At 32.6% G+C, this 20,272-nt stretch overlaps 2 protein-coding genes across 2 annotated transcripts; one reads left to right on the top strand and one right to left on the bottom strand.

Annotated features, from left to right (window-relative positions):
* The first annotated feature begins 1,633 nt into the window (after window positions 1-1,633).
* On the top strand, window positions 1,634-10,784 carry LOC125815317 (proteasome subunit beta type-7-A). Its single transcript, XM_049494765.1, has 9 exons — window positions 1,634-1,724; window positions 1,818-1,973; window positions 9,223-9,364; window positions 9,539-9,635; window positions 9,733-9,802; window positions 9,898-10,002; window positions 10,094-10,192; window positions 10,328-10,412; window positions 10,512-10,784. The coding sequence occupies exons 2-9, from the start codon at window positions 1,836-1,838 to the stop codon at window positions 10,586-10,588; spliced, it is 813 nt and encodes a 270-aa protein (XP_049350722.1). The 5' UTR covers window positions 1,634-1,724; window positions 1,818-1,835; the 3' UTR covers window positions 10,589-10,784.
* Window positions 10,712-14,675, bottom strand: LOC125814969 (glycosyl hydrolase 5 family protein-like). Its single transcript, XM_049494404.1, has 4 exons — window positions 14,189-14,675; window positions 12,469-12,716; window positions 11,297-11,817; window positions 10,712-11,217 (listed from the first exon to the last, which is right to left on the bottom strand). The coding sequence occupies exons 1-4, from the start codon at window positions 14,636-14,638 to the stop codon at window positions 10,712-10,714; spliced, it is 1,725 nt and encodes a 574-aa protein (XP_049350361.1). The 5' UTR covers window positions 14,639-14,675.
* Window positions 14,676-20,272: the final 5,597 nt, after the last annotated feature.

The raw sequence follows: 20,272 nt of genomic DNA, 5'->3' as shown, positions 1-20,272 counted from the left end.
GAGTCAGACTTGATAGCGTTGGAAAGAGGATGCATAGACCTTCAATTTGATAGGTCATGAGCTACCTAATTCATTATGTGCGATCATTTGAAACTGACCTAAGTAAAATCTTATGTCAAAACTTAATCGGTAAGGAAGCTTTCAACTCAACTTTGTGCTAGGGGATTCTTGTGGCCTATCCATATTTACTCTCATACTAAAGAATTGACCTCCTTAACACCTAAGAACAATTTAAGAATCACACGATACAATCTTACACGCAAATAAAGAATGTTAAGGCCTTAACTTAGAAATTTTTGGGGTGTTACATTGCATATAACATAAAATTGCATAAATATTATCGTGACAATATCATAAAGGTTATCCTAAGTCGTTCAATGATACATGAATGGTACGACCACAATATATTCATATATTATCATGATATTGAAATTGTATAATTGAGTAACAATCATTGTTTCACCAAGTCAATCCACAATCCTGACACTTCTAAAATCCTCAATGATACAATAATAGACATTCGGAAAAAATTGCACAAATGTTGAATGATACCATCATAGTATATGTATATTGTGAGGGTATCACAACTATTGAATGAAACTATCATAGTAAAAAAATAAAAATAAATAAATAAATATATATATATATATATATATATATGAATTGAACTTAGGCTAGGAAGGTGACACACATGGTAATTTATCTGGACCGAATGGACATAAAGAAAGGACGAGTAATTAATTTGTTTTTGAGAAAATTTCATAAATAGCAAAGATTTTAAACTTAAGGCATAATACATAAGTATGACCCATAACTTGGTGTCAGTTGGCAACTATGACCTTTAACTTTGGGTCTGCACAAGTAGACACTTAAACTTGTATAAAATTGAACAAATAGACACATTCGTCCTACATGACACCCTGCATGGCAATTTTGTGTCCTACATGGCGTCAGACGTGTATTATGTCATATAAGACATGTATGTCTACTTGTTCAATTTTATACAAGTTTAAGTGTCTACTTGTGCATACTCAAAGTTAAAGGGCATAATTATCCATTGAAGCCAAGTTAAGGGTCATGCTTATGCATTATGCCTAAACTTAATAAGCCTTCTTAGCTACAATTTGTCTAATTATGCTTCATAGTTATAGTTTCGTTTGCTACAGGTATTTTCGTTTGTATATTTCGCTTGTCAATATACAAACAGGGTAAGTATATACAAATTCTGTATTTATACATTTAGAAATTTTTCAGAACTCCATTTGTATATTTCGCTTGCTAATTTATTATGAATTTTTTATAATTTATACGAAACAAATGTATCAACAAATCGTATACAAATAGCTAGGATAAACATATACAAGTTCTGGATTTATACAATTAGAAATCGAATTGTACATTCATAGCAAAGTTTAAAAAACTGTATCCACAAATCATAAATATCCAAAACTGTAACTAAATTAAATAATAAATTATAGATGTTTGTCATTTTGCGTAATTTTTCTTTTGTGTTTTTTGCTATTAGTGTAGTTTTTCCTAAAAATTAAAGACTACCCTCGGTGCAAAAGCTTGAAAGGGAATACTTTTGGGCCTAAACAGAAGCAGCCCAAACGATTCATAGCAAAACCACACGAATCCATCTCTTTTCTTCTTCTTCAAGTCTCGGCTATTTTCTCTCCCGTTTCCCAACTTTGCTTTTTCAGTTCATCATTCATCTGCAACAAGTAAGTCTCTGCTAACAAGCTTAGTTTAAAGGCTCTTAACTATTCACAGTTCACTAATCTACACTTTGTTTTTAATTTTTGCTATCTGGGTAGGTTTAATTTGGAGGTAAAATGGCAACAATGGATGTTCCCCAAAAAGGTGGGTTTAGTTTTGATTTGTGTAGAAGGAATGAGATGTTGGTCAGTAAAGGACTTCGTTCTCCTTCTTTTCTCAAGACTGGTACTACCATCGTCGGCTTAATTTTTAAGGTACATTTCCCCTTTTGTGCTTGCTGCAAATTCATTTTGTTAAAATTCGATTTGGGTTTAGTTTCGTTTGTGTTCTCTGGGATTGTTCATGGGTTGGATACGTTAAAGGTTCTTACTTTGGAATTTCTGCAAAGAATGAAAAACTGCAATCAATTTTTTTAGTATTGGGTTATAGCTCCAGGGGGCCTCTGGGTAAGCCATATTCCTGATTTTCATCCAGATCAAGCAGTCAGCTAAGCCTCATCTCAAAATTAGTTGGGGTCAGCTAATGAATCTACTATCCATTCTACTTTTTTGGTTCATTCCATTCCAACACCACATCATTTTCCTTTAAAGATACTATAGGACACAAGGATTCTTAAATCTCACACTATTTTCATGTAGGCATCTGTAGATAATCTAGAAGGGTTCTTTTATTATTTTTCTGTTTGATTATAGAGGACGAAATGTGGAAGAAAAATTGTAATGGGAAAACCCTAGATCAAAGAGTAAATAGAGAGGAGAGATGTTATTACAATGAAAAATGCATCTGATCTAATTCTGGATCCTTTTGATCCAATTATCCACAAGTCATAACTTTACACAAATGGAAAGATTACAAGTAAGAAAATTGGTTACAAATGTAAAAGTTGCGATGTGAGTAAGACAAACGACAACTAATAGTATGGACCTATGCTATGGGCTGTTGCACAACCGTTAACACCTCCCTCAAGCTGGAGGGGATAACACACTAAGCTTGCCCAAGAGCAAAATGATGAAGTGAACTGGTCAGGGCCTTGATAAAAATATCAGCCAATTGATCCGAGCTATTGATAAAATGAAGGGAAACCAACACAGAATGCAAACAATCCTTGACATAGTGGCAATCAATCTCAATGTGCTTTGTGTGCTTGTGAAAAGCTGGGTTCCTAGTAGTATGCATAGCAGCCTGGCTATCACAAAAATAGGGGATATGTACGACCATCAACTGACCATTCATTATCTATATTTCCCCCAAGCTACACAACATAATAATCATTGATGACTTATGGTCATTACTGTACTTTATGCTAATTCCATGTCAATTGTTGGGAATACAACTACTTGATTTTGTTAATTAAGTATTTTCTTTTAAAACTAGTACTGATATATTCCTCAGTATCAAGGATATGCTGGCCGCCTTCAAAAAGTGTTACAAAAGAGAGTAAGTATAAATCCAGATTCACAGTCGCTTAAGAATTCTACAAGATCATTTACTTGCTCTATACAGTTCTCTTTACTCCAACAAAATAGGGAAACTATGAAATTCCATCTCACATCACGAGGACTTAATTTATAAACAAAGCATCTACCATTTCTCTCCTTCCATGTTGCCCACCATATGCTGGAAGGTATTTATCCTCCACTTTTTCTGACTCTTGCTACCCCCTCTTCTAATCCAACAGCTCATCAGATCTACAGTATGTGCACTGTCCACTTGGTCTCTGTGAGACTAAAGAACAGGTTCGAAAGTTGAGCTGTAAATTTGCGATGAAGGAATAAGTGGTTGTTTGTTTCACCAGTTTCATTCTTCCGTAGAACTTCTTGTGTGAGGCAAACCCTCTTAGCCACCAGCCGTGTGAAGCATTTCAGATTTGTTGGTGCCAAACTTTTTCAGATATTCTTCCAGACCCTTGTAGCCTCCCCTTGCTCTACACTGTTTTCCTTCTTGTAGATCTTCCTAACCGGAAAAATCCCATCCAAGGTGTGCCACCATCTCAAAGAGGCTGATTCAGTATCTGTGTCCCTCTCTCCCAACAATATGGTTTCAGTCATGGGATCATAACCCTTAGGCTTTGTAGTTGGATCTCCCAACACATAATACATTGCTTCATCCAACTTGCCCAATAACATGGCCACTTTTTCTCCTGTCCATTCTGTGTCTGTGAGAGTAAGAAATAAATTCCACAACTGAGCAGTGAATTTACAATGCAAGAAAAGATTACTATTTGTTTCATTTATTTCCCCACAAAGTTGACATCTGGATACTACAATTCTCCTCTTTTTCTTCAAAACCTCTTGTGTCAAACAAGCTTTTCTGACAACCAACCATGTGAAACATTAACCAACAAAAGTAAAATGTTTCACATGGTTGGTTGTCAGGATAGCTTGTTTGACACCAGAGGTTTTGAAGAAAAAGAGGAGAATTGTAGTATCCAGATGTCAACTTTGTGGGGAAATAACTATGACAAATAGTCATCTTTTCTTGCATTGTAAATTCACTGCTCAGTTGTGGAGTTTATTTCTTTCTCTCACAGACACAAAATGGACCATGCCTGAGCACAGTGTTTTGGACGGCGAGAGGCGACAAGGGCCTGCCTCGCCACGCGGCGACGCGAGCGGCGAGGCGCTCGCCTTTTTGAATCGAGGCGCCAATTAATACCAAATAAGTGATATATATATAATAAAATATTACTAAAAATATTTATGAAATATATATAATAATGAATTGCATATTTTGATATAATTACATACAAAATAAGAGGAGTATAATTGTTAAAGAAGAGAGAAAATATAATAAATATTAAAAGTATAATTTATTTTATAAATAAAAAAGGACACACTTATCTAGAGAAACTCTTTGTCTCTAGTTTTCTTTTTCAAGAAAAGTTGAAAAGACTCTACTTTTTGAAAAAAGATACTAAAAAAGCTGTACTTCCTTTACTTTTCAAGAAAAAACTCCTCCTCTTCTTCTTCTCTGTACTTTTTCAAGCTGAGCAGCAGCAGCAGACGCGAACTCGCAGCAGCAGCAGTCGCGACAGTCGACTTCAAGTTTCCAATCGCAGCAGCAGCAGTCGCGAACTCTAATTCCAGTCGAGGGATTGATTTCAAGTCTCCGGTCGCGAAATGAGGAGCAGCAGTCGCGTCATAAGTTTGAAAAAATACCCAAAAAAAACCCTAATTTGATTATTTGGCTTTTTAATTATTAAAATTCAGACTTCTAAAAAAAAAGAAGAAAAAGGCGACGCCTATTGCATCGCCAATTCCACGTCACCCCTCGCCTTGGCTCGCCTTTTTGATCTCGCCACGCCTTGCCTGAAATAGGCGCAAACCCCTCGCCTCGCCTCGCCTTGTCGCCAAAGGCGAGAGGCGCTCGCCTTTAAGAACACTGCCTGAGCACACTGCAGATCTGCTCAGCTGCTGGATTAGAAGAGGTGGAAGCAAGAGCCAGAAGAGATGGTGGAAAATCATTCCACATTGCATCTGGTGGACGGTGTGGAGAGAGAGAAATAGCAGATGTTTTGAAGATAAGTCCAATTCCATTCATAGAGTTAAATGGAACTGTATTGTATCTTTATTTTTTTGGTGTAAACAAACAAATATAGAGGAATTAGAGCTTGTAGATCTATTAGGCTCTCTGTAAGAAGTTTCTCCCTTAATTCTCTTTTTTTTTTGTTCCTCTTTTGAAGGTCTCCAGCATATCCTTAATGCTGAGGAATGCAACATTACCAGTTTTTTTAAAAAAGTATGTGTCAGGGAAAGTCTCAATATCTTTTAGAAGACTAGCCACCCTCTCCACTTCCCAATCAGTCAAATGCCTCTTGAATGAGAGATTCCAGCCTTGAGGATACTAACACTCATTGATAGTAGCATCAGTCCTGTTGCATAGCACCAATAGATCAGGAAAAGAGTCCTATAGTGGAGCTTGTCCATAGAGCTCTGATTGATCTCCAGCTCCCACTTCATATGTGGTCTTAACCTCGTTAGAGTACCAAGGACTGCTTCGGCCATATTTATGCTGGATAGCCTCCCTCCATAAAGTTGATTCCTCTTCATGGAACCTCCATAGCCACTTCATCAAGAGACAATTGTTTTGTATCTTTGAGTTTCTGATGCCAAGCCCATCCTGGCTTTTGTTTATTAATTTTTGATCTTTTATTTTTACATTATTTATCTTTTGGGGTGATTCTGAGATTTGATGCTCCACAAAAGATCTGCTTTTGAGATCTAGTTACTTTTGTCCATGGAAAATAACTTTTGATATCTCTATATGCTCTATTCCAAATAGAAAAACTTCCCAAGACCCCTAAATAGCTAGAGTAAAGGCCTATGAAAGCAGCCATATTATGGTTGTGTGGTGGGAGGAATTTGTTCTGAAAAATTAGTTCCATGGGACATGAATGTAGAATGGCCCTATGCATCAACAGCTGACTCTATGATGTCAGAATCGGATCTTCCTGGTGATGAAGGATGGCTATTGAGCATTGATGAGTCGTCTACTTAAAAGAGACTTGTTGGAAGTCGTTTGAAATAGAGTTTCAACCTGAATTATTGTATAAACAGGTTCAGCATTAAATGTCACAGTACAGACTTTACCATAGATCAAGAGGTATTTTACATCCTTTCCTGTGTCTTACATAAGAAATATCAATTAAAATGAAACATTTTCCATGTCCTAAATTTTCTAAAACCAAATAGATCTGCTGGTTAGACAAAAAAGGAAAGAAGTTCACTCTCTTGGGTGTTTTAATTGGCCATACATTAAATCTTGAAAGTCCCTGTCCTCTCCTTTCAATGGCTGTTATAGATGATTTAATAGAGACCCGTCAGCAGGGGTGGTTTCCCCTATTGATGAGTCCCCACCAGTTCCATGTAGGAGTCCTATGGCTCGTCTCTTTCCTCCCGTACTATGCCTGTTGAAAGTTCTTTCCAGCAAGGTCATCAACTCCTCCAGCTCTTCCCTCTTCTAAATTTGCAAGTCTCTTTTGAATTGCAAGTGTTGGACATTGTCGTTCCATTTTGCTACATCCCACACTGTTGTGTCCTTGACTGTAGAGATGGAAAATGGCAGTTGTAATGAAACCTTTAATGTGTTTTTAGCTCTCCATCGTCCCCTTTCCATTCACTCAAACAGGTCAACTTGCCTCTTTCTAAATATGGTATGTTATGTTTATCTGAAGTAGCAATATGTCGCGCCTCCTACAGCTTAAGCCATGTATTTTTTTTAAAAAATTAATGGAAAAAAAGTGAGATGTAGGCCTCAAGGCTTGAAGTGAATGCCTTCTAGGACTTTTTTTTCTCTTAATATACTTAAAAAAATCAATACGATCAATGTTGTTACCCTTGTCTCAAAAAAAAATCAATACGATCAATGTTACAAAAAAAATAGGAAAAAGAAAATAGAAGCAATAGAAGCTACATTGATGAAGATTTTGTGGTCAAAAGGGAGAGAGAAGCTGGCATGAGGGAGGAGAGGAGGCTGTTGGTGTTCATAGATTAGGACTTTTTTCGTGCTTATTGCTATTCTTTAAATACATAATATGGAGATAATCTGAATGGTCCTAGACCAAAACATCTTTGCAATTGGCTTAGGACAAAAATAAGTAAAATTTGAAGGCCTCACTCAAATTCAGGTACTCCTTTGTTGAAGAACTTTTTTTATGAATTCCTTGAAGTAAGGGTGTAAAAGCATCAGACTAAAACTTTTCAGGTGAAGACCTCACTCAAGAAAGTGAACTACTCAACAGAATTTCACTGCTGCCACACATAAAGCATTTTAGCAACGCCTTTGCATTGTGCACCTATGCGGCTATGCCTTTCATAACACTTCTCATGGCCTAATTGAGTTGAAGGATATTATTATATTTCCAGGGCAAAAAGTGTGAATTTTGTTTTCCTTTGGCAATTCAGAGATGTTTAGAATTGAGCACAGAAGAAGTATGAGAAATGTTTCAGCATTATCATGGTTTAAGCTTACATTGTTTTTGTTTGACCATATTCATTGGGAATCCTTCTCAAAATAGTGTTGTGCTCAGTGTTATCAAAAACAATAGAGGAAAAAAAACTCTATGGTCTGTTGGGGCTTTAAGCGCAAATAAAGTGTGGGCTTTAATGAAAAAAGGTGCAATGGAAACAAAATACAGATATATATTTAGTCCAAAACTAAAAATATAAGCATGAATGACAAATATATGAACAAAAAATTTGATTTTTTTCCCGATAAGTGACATCAATTGTTTAATGTTGCCTCTTCAGAAGTGGTTACTTGACAAGGAAAAGTATGGCTTAGTACCTTGATGACGACATTGAAGTGCACAATAAGCGAGACGTAGGGTTCAACACGTTTTGAGCTGAGCTTCAGGGTTTAAGCGGGCCTTTGATAACACTGGTTGTGCTTTAGTTATAATATAGCAACAGAATCATCTGACATCACAGAAATGATACAATTTATTGAAAATAATGAAACTGTAATCATTCAACATAATTAGCAGCTGACTAGAGTGTCCAATAAGGTGACTTGGCTGCTTGTATGATCTGCATTCTTTTGTATTGATAAATAATTTAGCTCATATGGCCAGAAGTTTACATAAACGCTACTGTGAAAAAGGGAAAGAAAAAAACAGATTAGAATGTATTTCCTTGTAAGTTCCTTATAAAGAAAAATATATTTCTTTGTAACTATATGCATGTGTTATCTACTTATCTGTGTTCTTCTTACTGTAAGATGTTAGTGTAGAGTTGTTATAAAAAAAAGATGTTAAGGTAGAGTTCTGAAGCTTGGTTCTGTAAGTGCTTGTTTCAATTACAGTAGACTTCCTCTACATAGGACATTAGCTAAACACCATAATCCTAGCAAGAGAGGAAATTAAGTAGGGATTATGTGTACTTTTCTGCTTGAAAATGCAGGATCTCAAGGAAAAGCTATTGAGGTCATAAGCAGAATTTAGTCTTTAAAGATGTAGAAAGAAGGGGCATTATACTCATTGAGGAAAAAAAAAAGGGGGGGGGGAGGGATCATGTAGGTCATTGTAATGGGGTCGGGACTATTTAGTTTCTACTTTGTGGTATTAACTTCATTCAACTGATTATACTTCTCCATTTTGTTTCACTATCTTTAAATACATTTAGTCTTGTCTTCCAGGGAATGAAATGAAAAATGGAATGCTGATAAAAAACTGAATGAAGAGGTTTTGATGGATAGTACTTTTCAAAGATCGATGCTCCTTCACATTTTTCTCTCTTTTCCCTTCTTTTACCGAATCTCTAATTATGCATCGTTTTTATGGACAATGTGACTCTATTACGAGTGCTCTGATTGATTTTCCATGAGCCCTTTCCTTGCATTATGAATTTACTGACTCTAGAAATAATGCTTAATTGACTTATTATAACATGGTTGTAAGAAATGTGACCTTTCCTGGGTGCTTTATCTATTCAATTCTGCACAAGTCACACAGAATCTGGAGATGATGCTTTTATAATCAACTTCTTAAGCATGATTCTTGTTTAGGACGGTGTTATCCTTGGAGCAGACACGCGGGCAACTGAAGGACCAATTGTCGCGGATAAAAACTGTGAGAAAATTCATTACATGGCTCCTAATATATATTGCTGTGGAGCTGGGACAGCTGCTGATACAGAGGCTGTGACTGGTAATGAGTTTTTTATCCATATTCTAGCAATTTTTGCCTTTTTTGGAAATTATTTGCAATATAACTTCTCCCTTTAAGTTTTAAATCGCGTGTGTGTGTGTACATATATATATTTATATATATAATTATCTATCTATCTATGTCATCTCTTAATTAGCAACTATTATTCTTTAGACATGGTCAGTTCCCAGTTGAAGCTTCACAGGTATCACACTGGTCGTGAATCCAGGGTTGTGACATCTCTTACTCTTTTGAAGTCCCACCTTTTCAGGTAAGTTTCTGTTTGTTAATATTATTTAGAGGCATAGTAGTATTTTCAAGTTCATTAAATGTCAATCCAACAAGCCTAACTATGTTCTCTCAACCAGCTACCAAGGCCATGTCTCTGCTGCTTTGGTCCTTGGTGGTGTTGATGTCACAGGGCCACATCTGCATACTGTAAGTAGTTCACATTTGTATTTGAGTATGTGTATGTGTATGTTTTTACAATGTCATCAAAGTTCTGACTATTTGGTCAATGGATTGTCTCTCAGATTTATCCACATGGATCAACTGATACTCTACCATATGCTACAATGGGCTCTGGTTCCCTCGCAGCAATGGCTATGTTTGAGTCGAAATACCGGGAGGGGATGAGCGTAAGTTTGTTTCTTTTGGCTATAGTAGTTTGCTGTATTTGGCTGGTAAATGTTTTGTGAATCCTGAATGTTGATGGGAACTCTGTTGCAGAAGGATGAAGGTATAAAGCTAGTAGCAGAGGCCATATTGTCTGGAGTGTTTAATGACCTTGGTAGTGGCAGCAATGTCGATATCTGTGTGATAACTAAGGTCAGCTCTCCTTAAGTGAACCTAATTGAAAAAATAATGCTCTCGATAATGACAGAATTTTCAGCATGGAATGCACTACACCATTTTTCTGTTTATGATAGCATGAGGCGTCTAAACTCTTATCTTTATCATTAGGGAAACACGGAGTATTTACGAAACCATTTATCGCCTAATCCCCGCACCTATCCACAAAAGGGTTACTCATTCTCGAAAAAGACTGGTTAGTGTTCTCAGACTTGTCAACCTTCAATGGTTTCTTTTTTAGGATTCTGAATGGAATTTTGCTAATACCGTCTGCTGGAACTGTTTGTGCTTGCAGAGGTTCTCCTTACAAAGATTACACCACTGAGAGAAATTGTGCAAGTGATTGAAGGTGGAGAGGCCATGGAAGAATGACTTGTACTGCAATGATAAAATCCGTGTGGATTTCCTTTAAACATTATACTGTCAAACAATTTCAAGAGTATTTTAGTGTTGGAGAAGTTTCAATTGCAAGACTAAATGACCTATTCTATGTTATCAGATGTAGCTTCCAAAGAAATTCCTTGCTAGAAAATGAATGATTGGTTTGATTTGAAGAAAGGATTTTGTAGTTTTTGTCGCCCTTGTGCTGTCAATTATTTTGAACCACTGGCTTCCAGGATCACATGTAGTATCATTTGTGCTCAGACACTTGCATGTTTGTGTGACAATGACATTGTTGGGATCAACATCCAAGCAAACACTAGTAGCATCTTGTAGCTTAGAAGACAGGTGCATCTTAGAGTCTGAGATGATATCCCATTTTGAGCCGTCATCACTGCATATCATACTAAGTTTTGCTGGCTGCCCGAGCTTATTATCTGCTTGCAGGCAAAAGTAAGTTCCTAATACAATCAGTGCTTTTGTTGGAGCATAACTCCATGCTTCAGCCTCGGAGCATGGACCTAGCTCCAATGGCTGCAGCAATGAAGTTCTTTGAACACAAAGCCCTGTCATAGGATGGAAAATTACTTTATGTGGACGAGTCTCGGCATATCCTGGTCCTGCATTTGTACCAAGGTAAACACTATGTTCTTTTTCTCACAAAAATTCTGATAATAATGTTATCAGTTCAGTGTATACCTTGGAATGGCGTGCGGATGACTGAGATCCTTTGCAGAAAGCTTGAATTCCTGATATCGAACCAGTTCCAATCTAAAATACCATAGTACTCATTGAGTCCCACAATACCATCTCTCAAATAATAGCTCCCAACGAGTGTCCACAATGCCCAATCGAAGTCAAGTTCAGCTGCCAGTCCAAGAAAGCAATTGAAATACCTGTTGTCATTCACATTGGTGCCTCTCTGATCCGCTCCAAACTCACTCACGAATAATGGGTAGCCTTGTTCTAAAACAAAAGCTCCTCTGCTCAACATGTCATTCAACACTTCTCCGCACGCTTGGTTTGCGTTGTCTGCTGACCAAGTGTCTCCATCAGTGAAACCATATCGATGAATCTCAAAAACTAGCTTGCCGCTGAATGTCAAGTTCACCGGTCTTTGGTGCAAGAAAGAAAGATCCTTGTCGAAACTTAATCCAGATAGAATGATGAGAACATCAGAGTTAGCTGCATGCACTGCTTCAGCTCCTTTCTGCATGTACCTAAGCTCAACAGTAACCACCTTTTAATTAGTACCATGCAAAAAAAACCACGAGCACTAGATTTCTAATCAAGGTGGGGTCGAGGTCAGGTCTTGGATCTTAGGTTGGGGTTGTGAGTTGGACTCGAAGGCTCAAGTCTCGATGGATGATAGGGGAAGGGTGGATCTGATGGGTGGGGTAGGGTAGGGTAGGGGAAGTTGGACCATTTTTAAAAGTTTGGGTCAAATTGGGTGTGTCCATGACCCAACCCACTTATTAACACAGCCTGTTTTAGTTTGTTCAATTTCAGTCTAACCTGCTCATTTGACACCCAATGCTAGTATCACTACATTCATTTTTTCTTTGTGACAATACATTGGAAGTTAGTGAGTATCACTACATTCACACGCACAACCCTCATGCTGGAGGAGCTATCAATGACTCAAAAGACTTTTTGACATAGTTATGTAACATGTGTTTTACAGGCTAGAATCACAACTTGTGTTAGAAATCATGGAAGATCAGAATTCAAATCGTAGAAGAAATTTTTTATTTAAAAAACAAACGATCGAGTACTAAGTCAGTGGGAGGTGGTAGCATGTAGCTGATCAAATATGCATATAAACAGATCTAAATTTCAAGAATGAGCATTTGTGAGGATATGAGTAGTACCTATACCAATCATCAACATTTTGTAAAGGTCCACGAAGTTCATTTCTTAAGCTCATGCCTACAACATTGGTAGTGGCCTTGAAAGTGGTGGCTACTTTTGTAAGGCCTTGGATCCAAAGGTGAGGGTCAAAGTACTCATCTCCAAAGAAGCCATTGCCATCAAATCTGCTACAGCACCACCCAGGCTTGCTTATGTGATTGTCTAATATGATCATCACATTGTTCTTTGCAAGGCTAGCCACCACTGCCTGTCATACAAGCATTATACGTACAAAAGAAATCAATTATAAACACTAATACAGTAAGATTCACTCTTCATAGACAAATTTAGAGTTTGCGCTCCCAAGTAAAGATCAGTACAATCCGGATTCCTAGTTAGATGAACAATGCAATATTACTGGAATAGATTTTCAGGGTATTTTATTTTTGATTAAGAGAGGAAACAAAAATTATTTCAACAAGAATGTTACTGCTACTACTTGATAATAAACAATTTTCTTTTTTAAGCTATGAAAAGTTGTTATTTTGTAGTACATGGTATAGAATTTCTAAATATGTAGTAATTATTTTTTTATTCAATTAGAGAAAAATATCAAATGAATAGATCAATATTGAACTTAAATGCGTAAATCTCCTATCTAATATTTTTTGTTTTTTCATCCATGTTTGGAATCCATTGGAGCTCAATTTCATCCAGATCGTACACTGCAAGACTCATTCAGAGATAACGCTCCCAAAATAATTTTTTGCCCAAGACTCAAATTCAAGAGAGAACGAAACAGTCTCAGTACCACGACCCATGTTAATCCTATGTCTAATTACTTTTTGAGAATTGATGAGATGAACCTTTTTTTTTTTCTTTTTTTTTTAAAGAAACCAAAAAAGGATAAGTGTCAGTGGCGTACATGAAAAGTTGACATATTTGTTGGAGTGTGTGTGTGGGGGGAAGGTGGTCACCATCAGTACATCGTCATTAGCTATAAAAATTAATTTAAGTGGTACTTAGCTTCTTATAAATATTGATAGAAAAAAGAATAAATTGAATCGGCAAGGATATTATAATACTATTTTTTAAGAATTCCAAACAATGACCTAGTTGATTCTTTTCCAAAAGTAGACATGTGCAGTTCTTAAAAAAATAAAAAGGAATTGCAAAGCTGCACAAATAACTTCAAGAAAATACTTTAATAAAGCAATTATTTGCATAAAATTATATTTACTATTTCACAAGTACAACATAACTCTATAGAAAAAGATCTCCATTATAATCTAGCATTTTCTTGTTTATAAAAGATCACATGACTGGCTCTCTATTTCTATGTTATATAATGGTGGGGCATCACAAAATTATTATATAAATAAATATACTATATCATATAGATGCCATTTGGGGAAAAGTGAAATGTGGACAATAATTATAGGCATGGAGTGAATATATATTATATGATAACCATTCATTGTTGACAAACTTATACTAGGTGTCTCCATTATTGAAATGTGACTTCCAACTAACTTCCCACCTATCATTTTTTCTTTAATTTCTTATTTCTTGTTTGACCAACAGAACAAAAAAAAATCCACATATAAGTCACTATAAACTATATTATTCTACATCGATGCGATAGTATTTTTGGAGTCCAAGTAATAACTTATACAATAATTATTGATTACTGTCAGTGTATATAAGTTATAAGTTAAATTTGGAATAAAAATTTGTTACCTTGTAAGCATCAAGGACAGAGAGATCAACAATGGAAGGATTATTAGCTTGAAGACCAATAATAGAGCTAAAAAGTCCAAGATTCTTGAAAGATTGTCTAACAGTTATAGAACTCAAAGAATCATTTGTAAACAAATAGAGAGGCCAAGTAAGTCTAACACAATTAAATCCCATGTTGATAATGGATTTAGAAATTGCATCAACTGGCTGATGATTTAATCCTTCTGCTAACATAACATCCATATGTGACACCCAATTTACACATGCTAGTTTCACTCTTTGCCCTTTTGAGTTCACAATCCATCTTGAATTTGTGTAAAGTGGTTGTGATGAAACTATAACAACAACAACATGTTGGTTGATGATTAAAACAAGTAGAAATAGATTGATGATGAAGAAGGAGATGTTAAGGGGATAGGAAGAAGATGATGATGATGGTGACTTCCACATATTCAATTTTACAAAGAAGTCTTTACTTTTTTTAGGACTCAAGGGCCATTTGCCTATGGGGAGATGATTATTTATAGTTGAAAAATAAAAATTGACCCTTTCAAATTAATTAGATAGTGTTATGAAATACATTGTATGTGGATGTCCAATATAGAGATTAATAGCTTGTTTAACTAAATTTCTAAAATCAACTTATTTTGAAAAAAATAATTCAAAAAATGTTTTGCAAAATTTGAGTTTGACTAAAAAATTTAAAAACACTTTTGAACAATAATTAGTCTTTAACCAAGCTTTTTAATAGTGTTTTCTTTTCAAAAATATTTTCCAAAAAAGTGTTTTAGGGGAAAACTATTTTATTTTTTTTTTAGTTTTTGAACCATAACTTTTGCTACCAAGGAGAAACTTACTTTCTCGTAAAACTTGGTCAAATACAAGAATGGCTTAACCATATATGGTGCTTAAAGCCAAACTCTAATTTTTTCTGGCTTTTTGAAACGTAAAATTAGTGATAATTTTCTTATTATTAATATATTTTTATAGGGAAAACTATATAAATTGGGACCTGTTAGATAAAGCATTTATCTAAATTAGACTTAACACAATATATTTATATTTATTCTAATTGGACCCATAACCCAAATTATTTACCTGATTACCTCCTTTTTTTTTTTTTTTGACATTCACTATTAAATCGTTTTCATCCTTGATATCATCAGAGTATTATATACGCATCAAGAAGGAAAAAAAACTGTTGAATATATAGGGAAGTGCTAAATGGCCAGAAAATTAAAAAAACTATAATATTTTTTTTATTTTAAAACAAACGGATCTTTTTTCCATTTTTAGTTAAAAGATATTAAAGTTAAAAGGATAAAAATATTTTAAAAAGTAAAATAACATAAATAAAATATCATTCTGGCCAAATTCTGACCAAACTTTCTGGCCAAAAAGATTTTTCCATATATTTTCAAACAATAAATGGTAGTTTAAAGCAGGAGTATGAAAGTAAGGTAGCAGCTAGTCTATTTTTTTTTTTAAGTAAAGTGTTCTTTTTCATCATCTCATCTTCATTACTCCTATTTAGAAATGGGAGTTTGGAAGGACCAACACCACATTAAAGAGTTGGACTAAAAGCTATAGAAATTGTACATTGAGGCCCACCAAAAAGATGAACTAAAGTAACTTCATCTACTTCTACTTTTCCTACACATTGGAATGTGTACTGCTTTTTGTACACGTGTTTTTCTGACAATTTTGGTTATATTTTTCTTTAAAATAATTATTGCCTCGATTTTTATTTTTATTTTTAACATTTATTTTTAATTTTAAAAGATTGGAAATTTTATGTTAAAAATTTAAATAATAGAAAAAATGATTTATTTAACTTTTATCATCATCAATACTACTAATTTATTTGACGTTTTTTCTTAATCTTCATCTCATCATTAATGTTATTTATATAATTTTCTTAAATCACTTATTTTTTTCTTTTTTAACTCTTTTTTATATATATAAAAGTTGGATATGTAAATGATGATGTGACATTTCTTAGAAGCTAAGATTACTATTTATCTAATTTCTCCAATTTTTTTAAAAAAATTGAAGATATCATACGCAAATTTATGGTCAAACTTAAACTATTTGATTCTCGAGAAATAAAAAGTCTCACATAAAATGGGACAGACGAAGAATAACTCTCAATTAAATTTATTTCACTTTTTATTTTCCATTTTTAACATAATTTTTCAAGTTGGATTTCTAGGAATTCTATAGTAGACCCATTTAAATTTTACTTTTTTGTTTTAAATTAGAGAACTTGGCCGCACTTCGCGCGATCATTTAAATTAAATATTTTTGATTAATTTTATATTTACTCTGTTGTTTAATCGTAATATTATTATTTGTTTTAATAATATGAAGATTGTGAAAAAAATAAAGCTTCACAAATTTTACATCTATTAAATGAGGAAGAATATATTTTTTATCAAATAAGTTAAAATATATTTGCTAATAACAAATTCTTTCATTGCATGAAGTTGATAATATATATTCCGGTGTACCATTCTCCTTAAATGTCTAAGAAATATCTCATAATGTCAAATAACACCGTAATACTCCCTCTGTCCCTAATTACTTGTCCACTTTTAAATTGACACATTTATTAAGAAATCAATTAATCACATAGTGAGTTTGTCATTTTACCCCTATTAATTATGAAGTAGATGAAAAGTTCTGCAATTTTCAAAGTAATTAGTCATTTAATTGAGGGTATAATAGGTAAAAAAAAATGTGCTTTCTTGATTTGTCAAAATGGACAAGTAATTATAGACAACTATAAAAGGAAAAGTGAACAAGTAATTAGGGATAGAGGGAGTACTAAACAAATGCATCAGCAAATGAAATTTATATTAAAAATATATTGAATAATGACGTAATGATACCTTAATAGAATTTCCTATCTATTTAAAAAAAAGAAAGCTTCACCCTTTCAATTTCGTTATATCTTCTTATTTAGTAGAAGAATCATCATTTATTATATTCTGCTCCACCTTAATTTGTACCATCAGAGTTTTAAGAATAAACATTAAATTGTAAATTGAAATAAAAAATCATTGAAAAATGACAGAAAAAATAATAATAGTATATGAAAATTAAAATAAGGTGCAAGAAAAGCCTTTTCACGATAATTTTTTGAAATATATTGATAACAATTAAAATGAAGCTGTTATTTTATCTTTAAAATTAAGTTTGATTGAATTGAATTAGTACAGTGAGAAAAAAATATTAAACTAATAACTTTTTAATGTTATTAAATGCATTTTCTTTTTAATTGAGTAGTAGATTAAAAGTTCCGAATTAGGATATTAAAATAATATCTTACTCTCTCCTTAATTATTATGGTATTGCAAACATTTATTTTCCTTAAATGGTGATTCATTTTCCATTTAAAGTTATATCCAATTAATTTCTAATGTATTGAATGTGGTTACGGGATATTGAAATAATATCTTTATCTTTCCTTAATCATAATAAAATTATAATTTAACATTTATTTTTCTGAAATGATAATTTTGTTTTAATTCCTAGAACATATTGTTTACTATATTGAATGCAATTAGAATAAAACATATTGTATTTAGTATGACAAAAGAACTCAAAAATTGGAGAAATTAGATAAATAGTAATCTTAGCTTCTAAGAAATGTCACATCATCATTTACACATCCAACTTTATATATATAAAAGAGTTAAAAAAGAAAAAATAAGTGATTTAAGAAAATTATATAAATAACATTAATGATGAGATGAAGATTAAGAAAAAACGTCAAATAAATTAGTAGTATTGATGATGATAAAAGTTAAATAAATCATTTTTTCTATTATTAAATTTTTTAACATAAAATTTCCAATCTTTTAAAATTAAAAAAAAATGTTAAAAAAAAAATCGAGGCAATAATTATTTTAAAGAAAAATATAACCAAAATTGTCAGAAAAAATTGATAAAAATAAATAAGTATCTATTACTAAGAATGGTGTCACTACATTTTCTATTTTAACTTTATTGTTACATATGGATAGAAACTTTTAGAAGAAGAAATGATCCAAAAATTTAAAAATAATGATTACTTAAATGGTGATTCCTTTTCCATTTACAGTTTTTCAATTAATTTTTAATGTATTATATATGGTTATAGATATTGGAATAATAATTTTATCTTTCCTTAATCATAATAAATTATATTTTAACCTTTGTTTTTATGAAATGATAATTTTCTTTTCATTCGTACAACATATTGATTAATATATTAAATGTAATTATAATAAAACATGTTGTATTTAGTATGACAAAAGAATTCAAATTTTTTAAAAATTAAATAAATAGTAATCTTAACTTCTAAGAAATGTCACAAATATATATATATATATATATATATATATATTTATTTATTTATATCTAAGAAAATGATATAAATTACATTAATGATGAAATGAAGATTAAGAAAAAAAACAAATTAATAATAATATTGATGATGATAGGAGTTAAATAAATCATTTTTATATTTTGTAAATTTTCAATATAAATTTTTCAGTCTTTTAAAATTAGAAAATGCTAAAAAAATAAAACTAAAACTAAAAATCAAGTCAACAATTATTTTAAGGAAAAAAATAACAAAAAATGTCAGAAACATAGATAAGAATAAATAAGTATCTATTGCTAAGAAGGTGTCACCCCACATTTTCTATTTTAGCTTTATTATTACATATAGATAGAAACTTTAAGATGAAGAATGATCCAAAAATTTTAAAAATAACAAATCAATTATGTAAAAATACATGTGTAATTCTTATAAAGTTGTAATAACTAATTTCTTCAAATAAATAATTAAATGAAAGAAAAAAAAAGTAATTAAGAAAATAATATAAATAACACTAATTATGAGATTAATAGCATTGATGAGGAAAGGAACTAAATATGATCATCTTTTTAAATTCTTTTTTAAGAAAATATATATAAACTTTAATTAAAGATAAATAAGAAAAAAAAACTTTAATTAAAGATACAAAAAATCAAGACAAAATAAAAGAAGAAAGAAATTAGAATAATAATGAGGTTGAAAGAAATAATATCTAATTTTCTCTCTTTTCAAATCACAAAATAAATTTTTGCTTGTTCTCCTCCTAATTTGATACGAATTCCATAAATAGAATGATTTTTTCTCCAAATAATTTTTCTTACCCTTTGAAACACCAATCAGTCTTCTTATAAATTTCTCAACCACAATGAATTTTCTCTTTTTGTAGGAGGAATAAACATTTTTTCAAAAAGTCTTTTATTTTGAAAAGAATTTTTTGTTACATAATCTCTTTCTTTACATCAATGTCTTCACAAGAATCATGAGATATTCTTTCTCTTTTGTTAAAAAAGTCACATGACCTAGAAATTTGATGGACATCTTAACGACAGAAGTTGATACCATATATTGATCATCATCGTCAGAAGAAGAAGAGCCAAAGTGAAGAAATTTGTTCTTATTTGTTACAAATGCTCAACTATTTTTTTATTTTATAGGCTAAATAATTATAAACAGTTATAAAAAATGAATAGTTTTTATCTTTTCATCTTCCATTTTCATTTACTTAAATCTATATTAGTGTAATGGATGTTATAAAGGGCATAATTAATCGGGTATGACATAAATACTTTTTTTTAAATACAAATAAAAAATACAAAACAAAGATAAAATGTCAAAAAAAGGAGAAAAAAGATGAATAGAAATACTGGTCATAGAGAGATGCCACATCAAATTGTCTATATTCAGCTTTATATATACATCGGAAAAGGCTCAAAAATACCCCTGAACTATTGGAAATAGCTCACATATACCCTTGAACTATATTTTGGCTCAAAAATACCCTTCCGTTAAAATATTGGGTCACTTTTGCCCTTACTATTAATAGAGGTGTGTTAAGTGCCACGTGGACGCCACGTGGACGCCACATGGACGCCACGTCGACGCCACATAAGCACCAAACAATTCTCACCTCCACATAGACTCATACATCCTAATTACTAATTTTGTTCTCATTTCTTTTGGGACATACAATTTGACCTCTCATTTCTCTAAAATACATT

The sequence above is a fragment of the Solanum verrucosum genome, unplaced genomic scaffold (genome assembly GCF_900185275.1).
Source record: "Solanum verrucosum unplaced genomic scaffold, falcon-dt-bn FXZP01000085.1, whole genome shotgun sequence".
Lineage (NCBI taxonomy): Eukaryota > Viridiplantae > Streptophyta > Magnoliopsida > Solanales > Solanaceae > Solanum > Solanum verrucosum.
The sequence above is the reverse complement of the archived record's forward strand: the minus strand, read 5'-3'. Positions and strand labels throughout refer to the sequence as shown.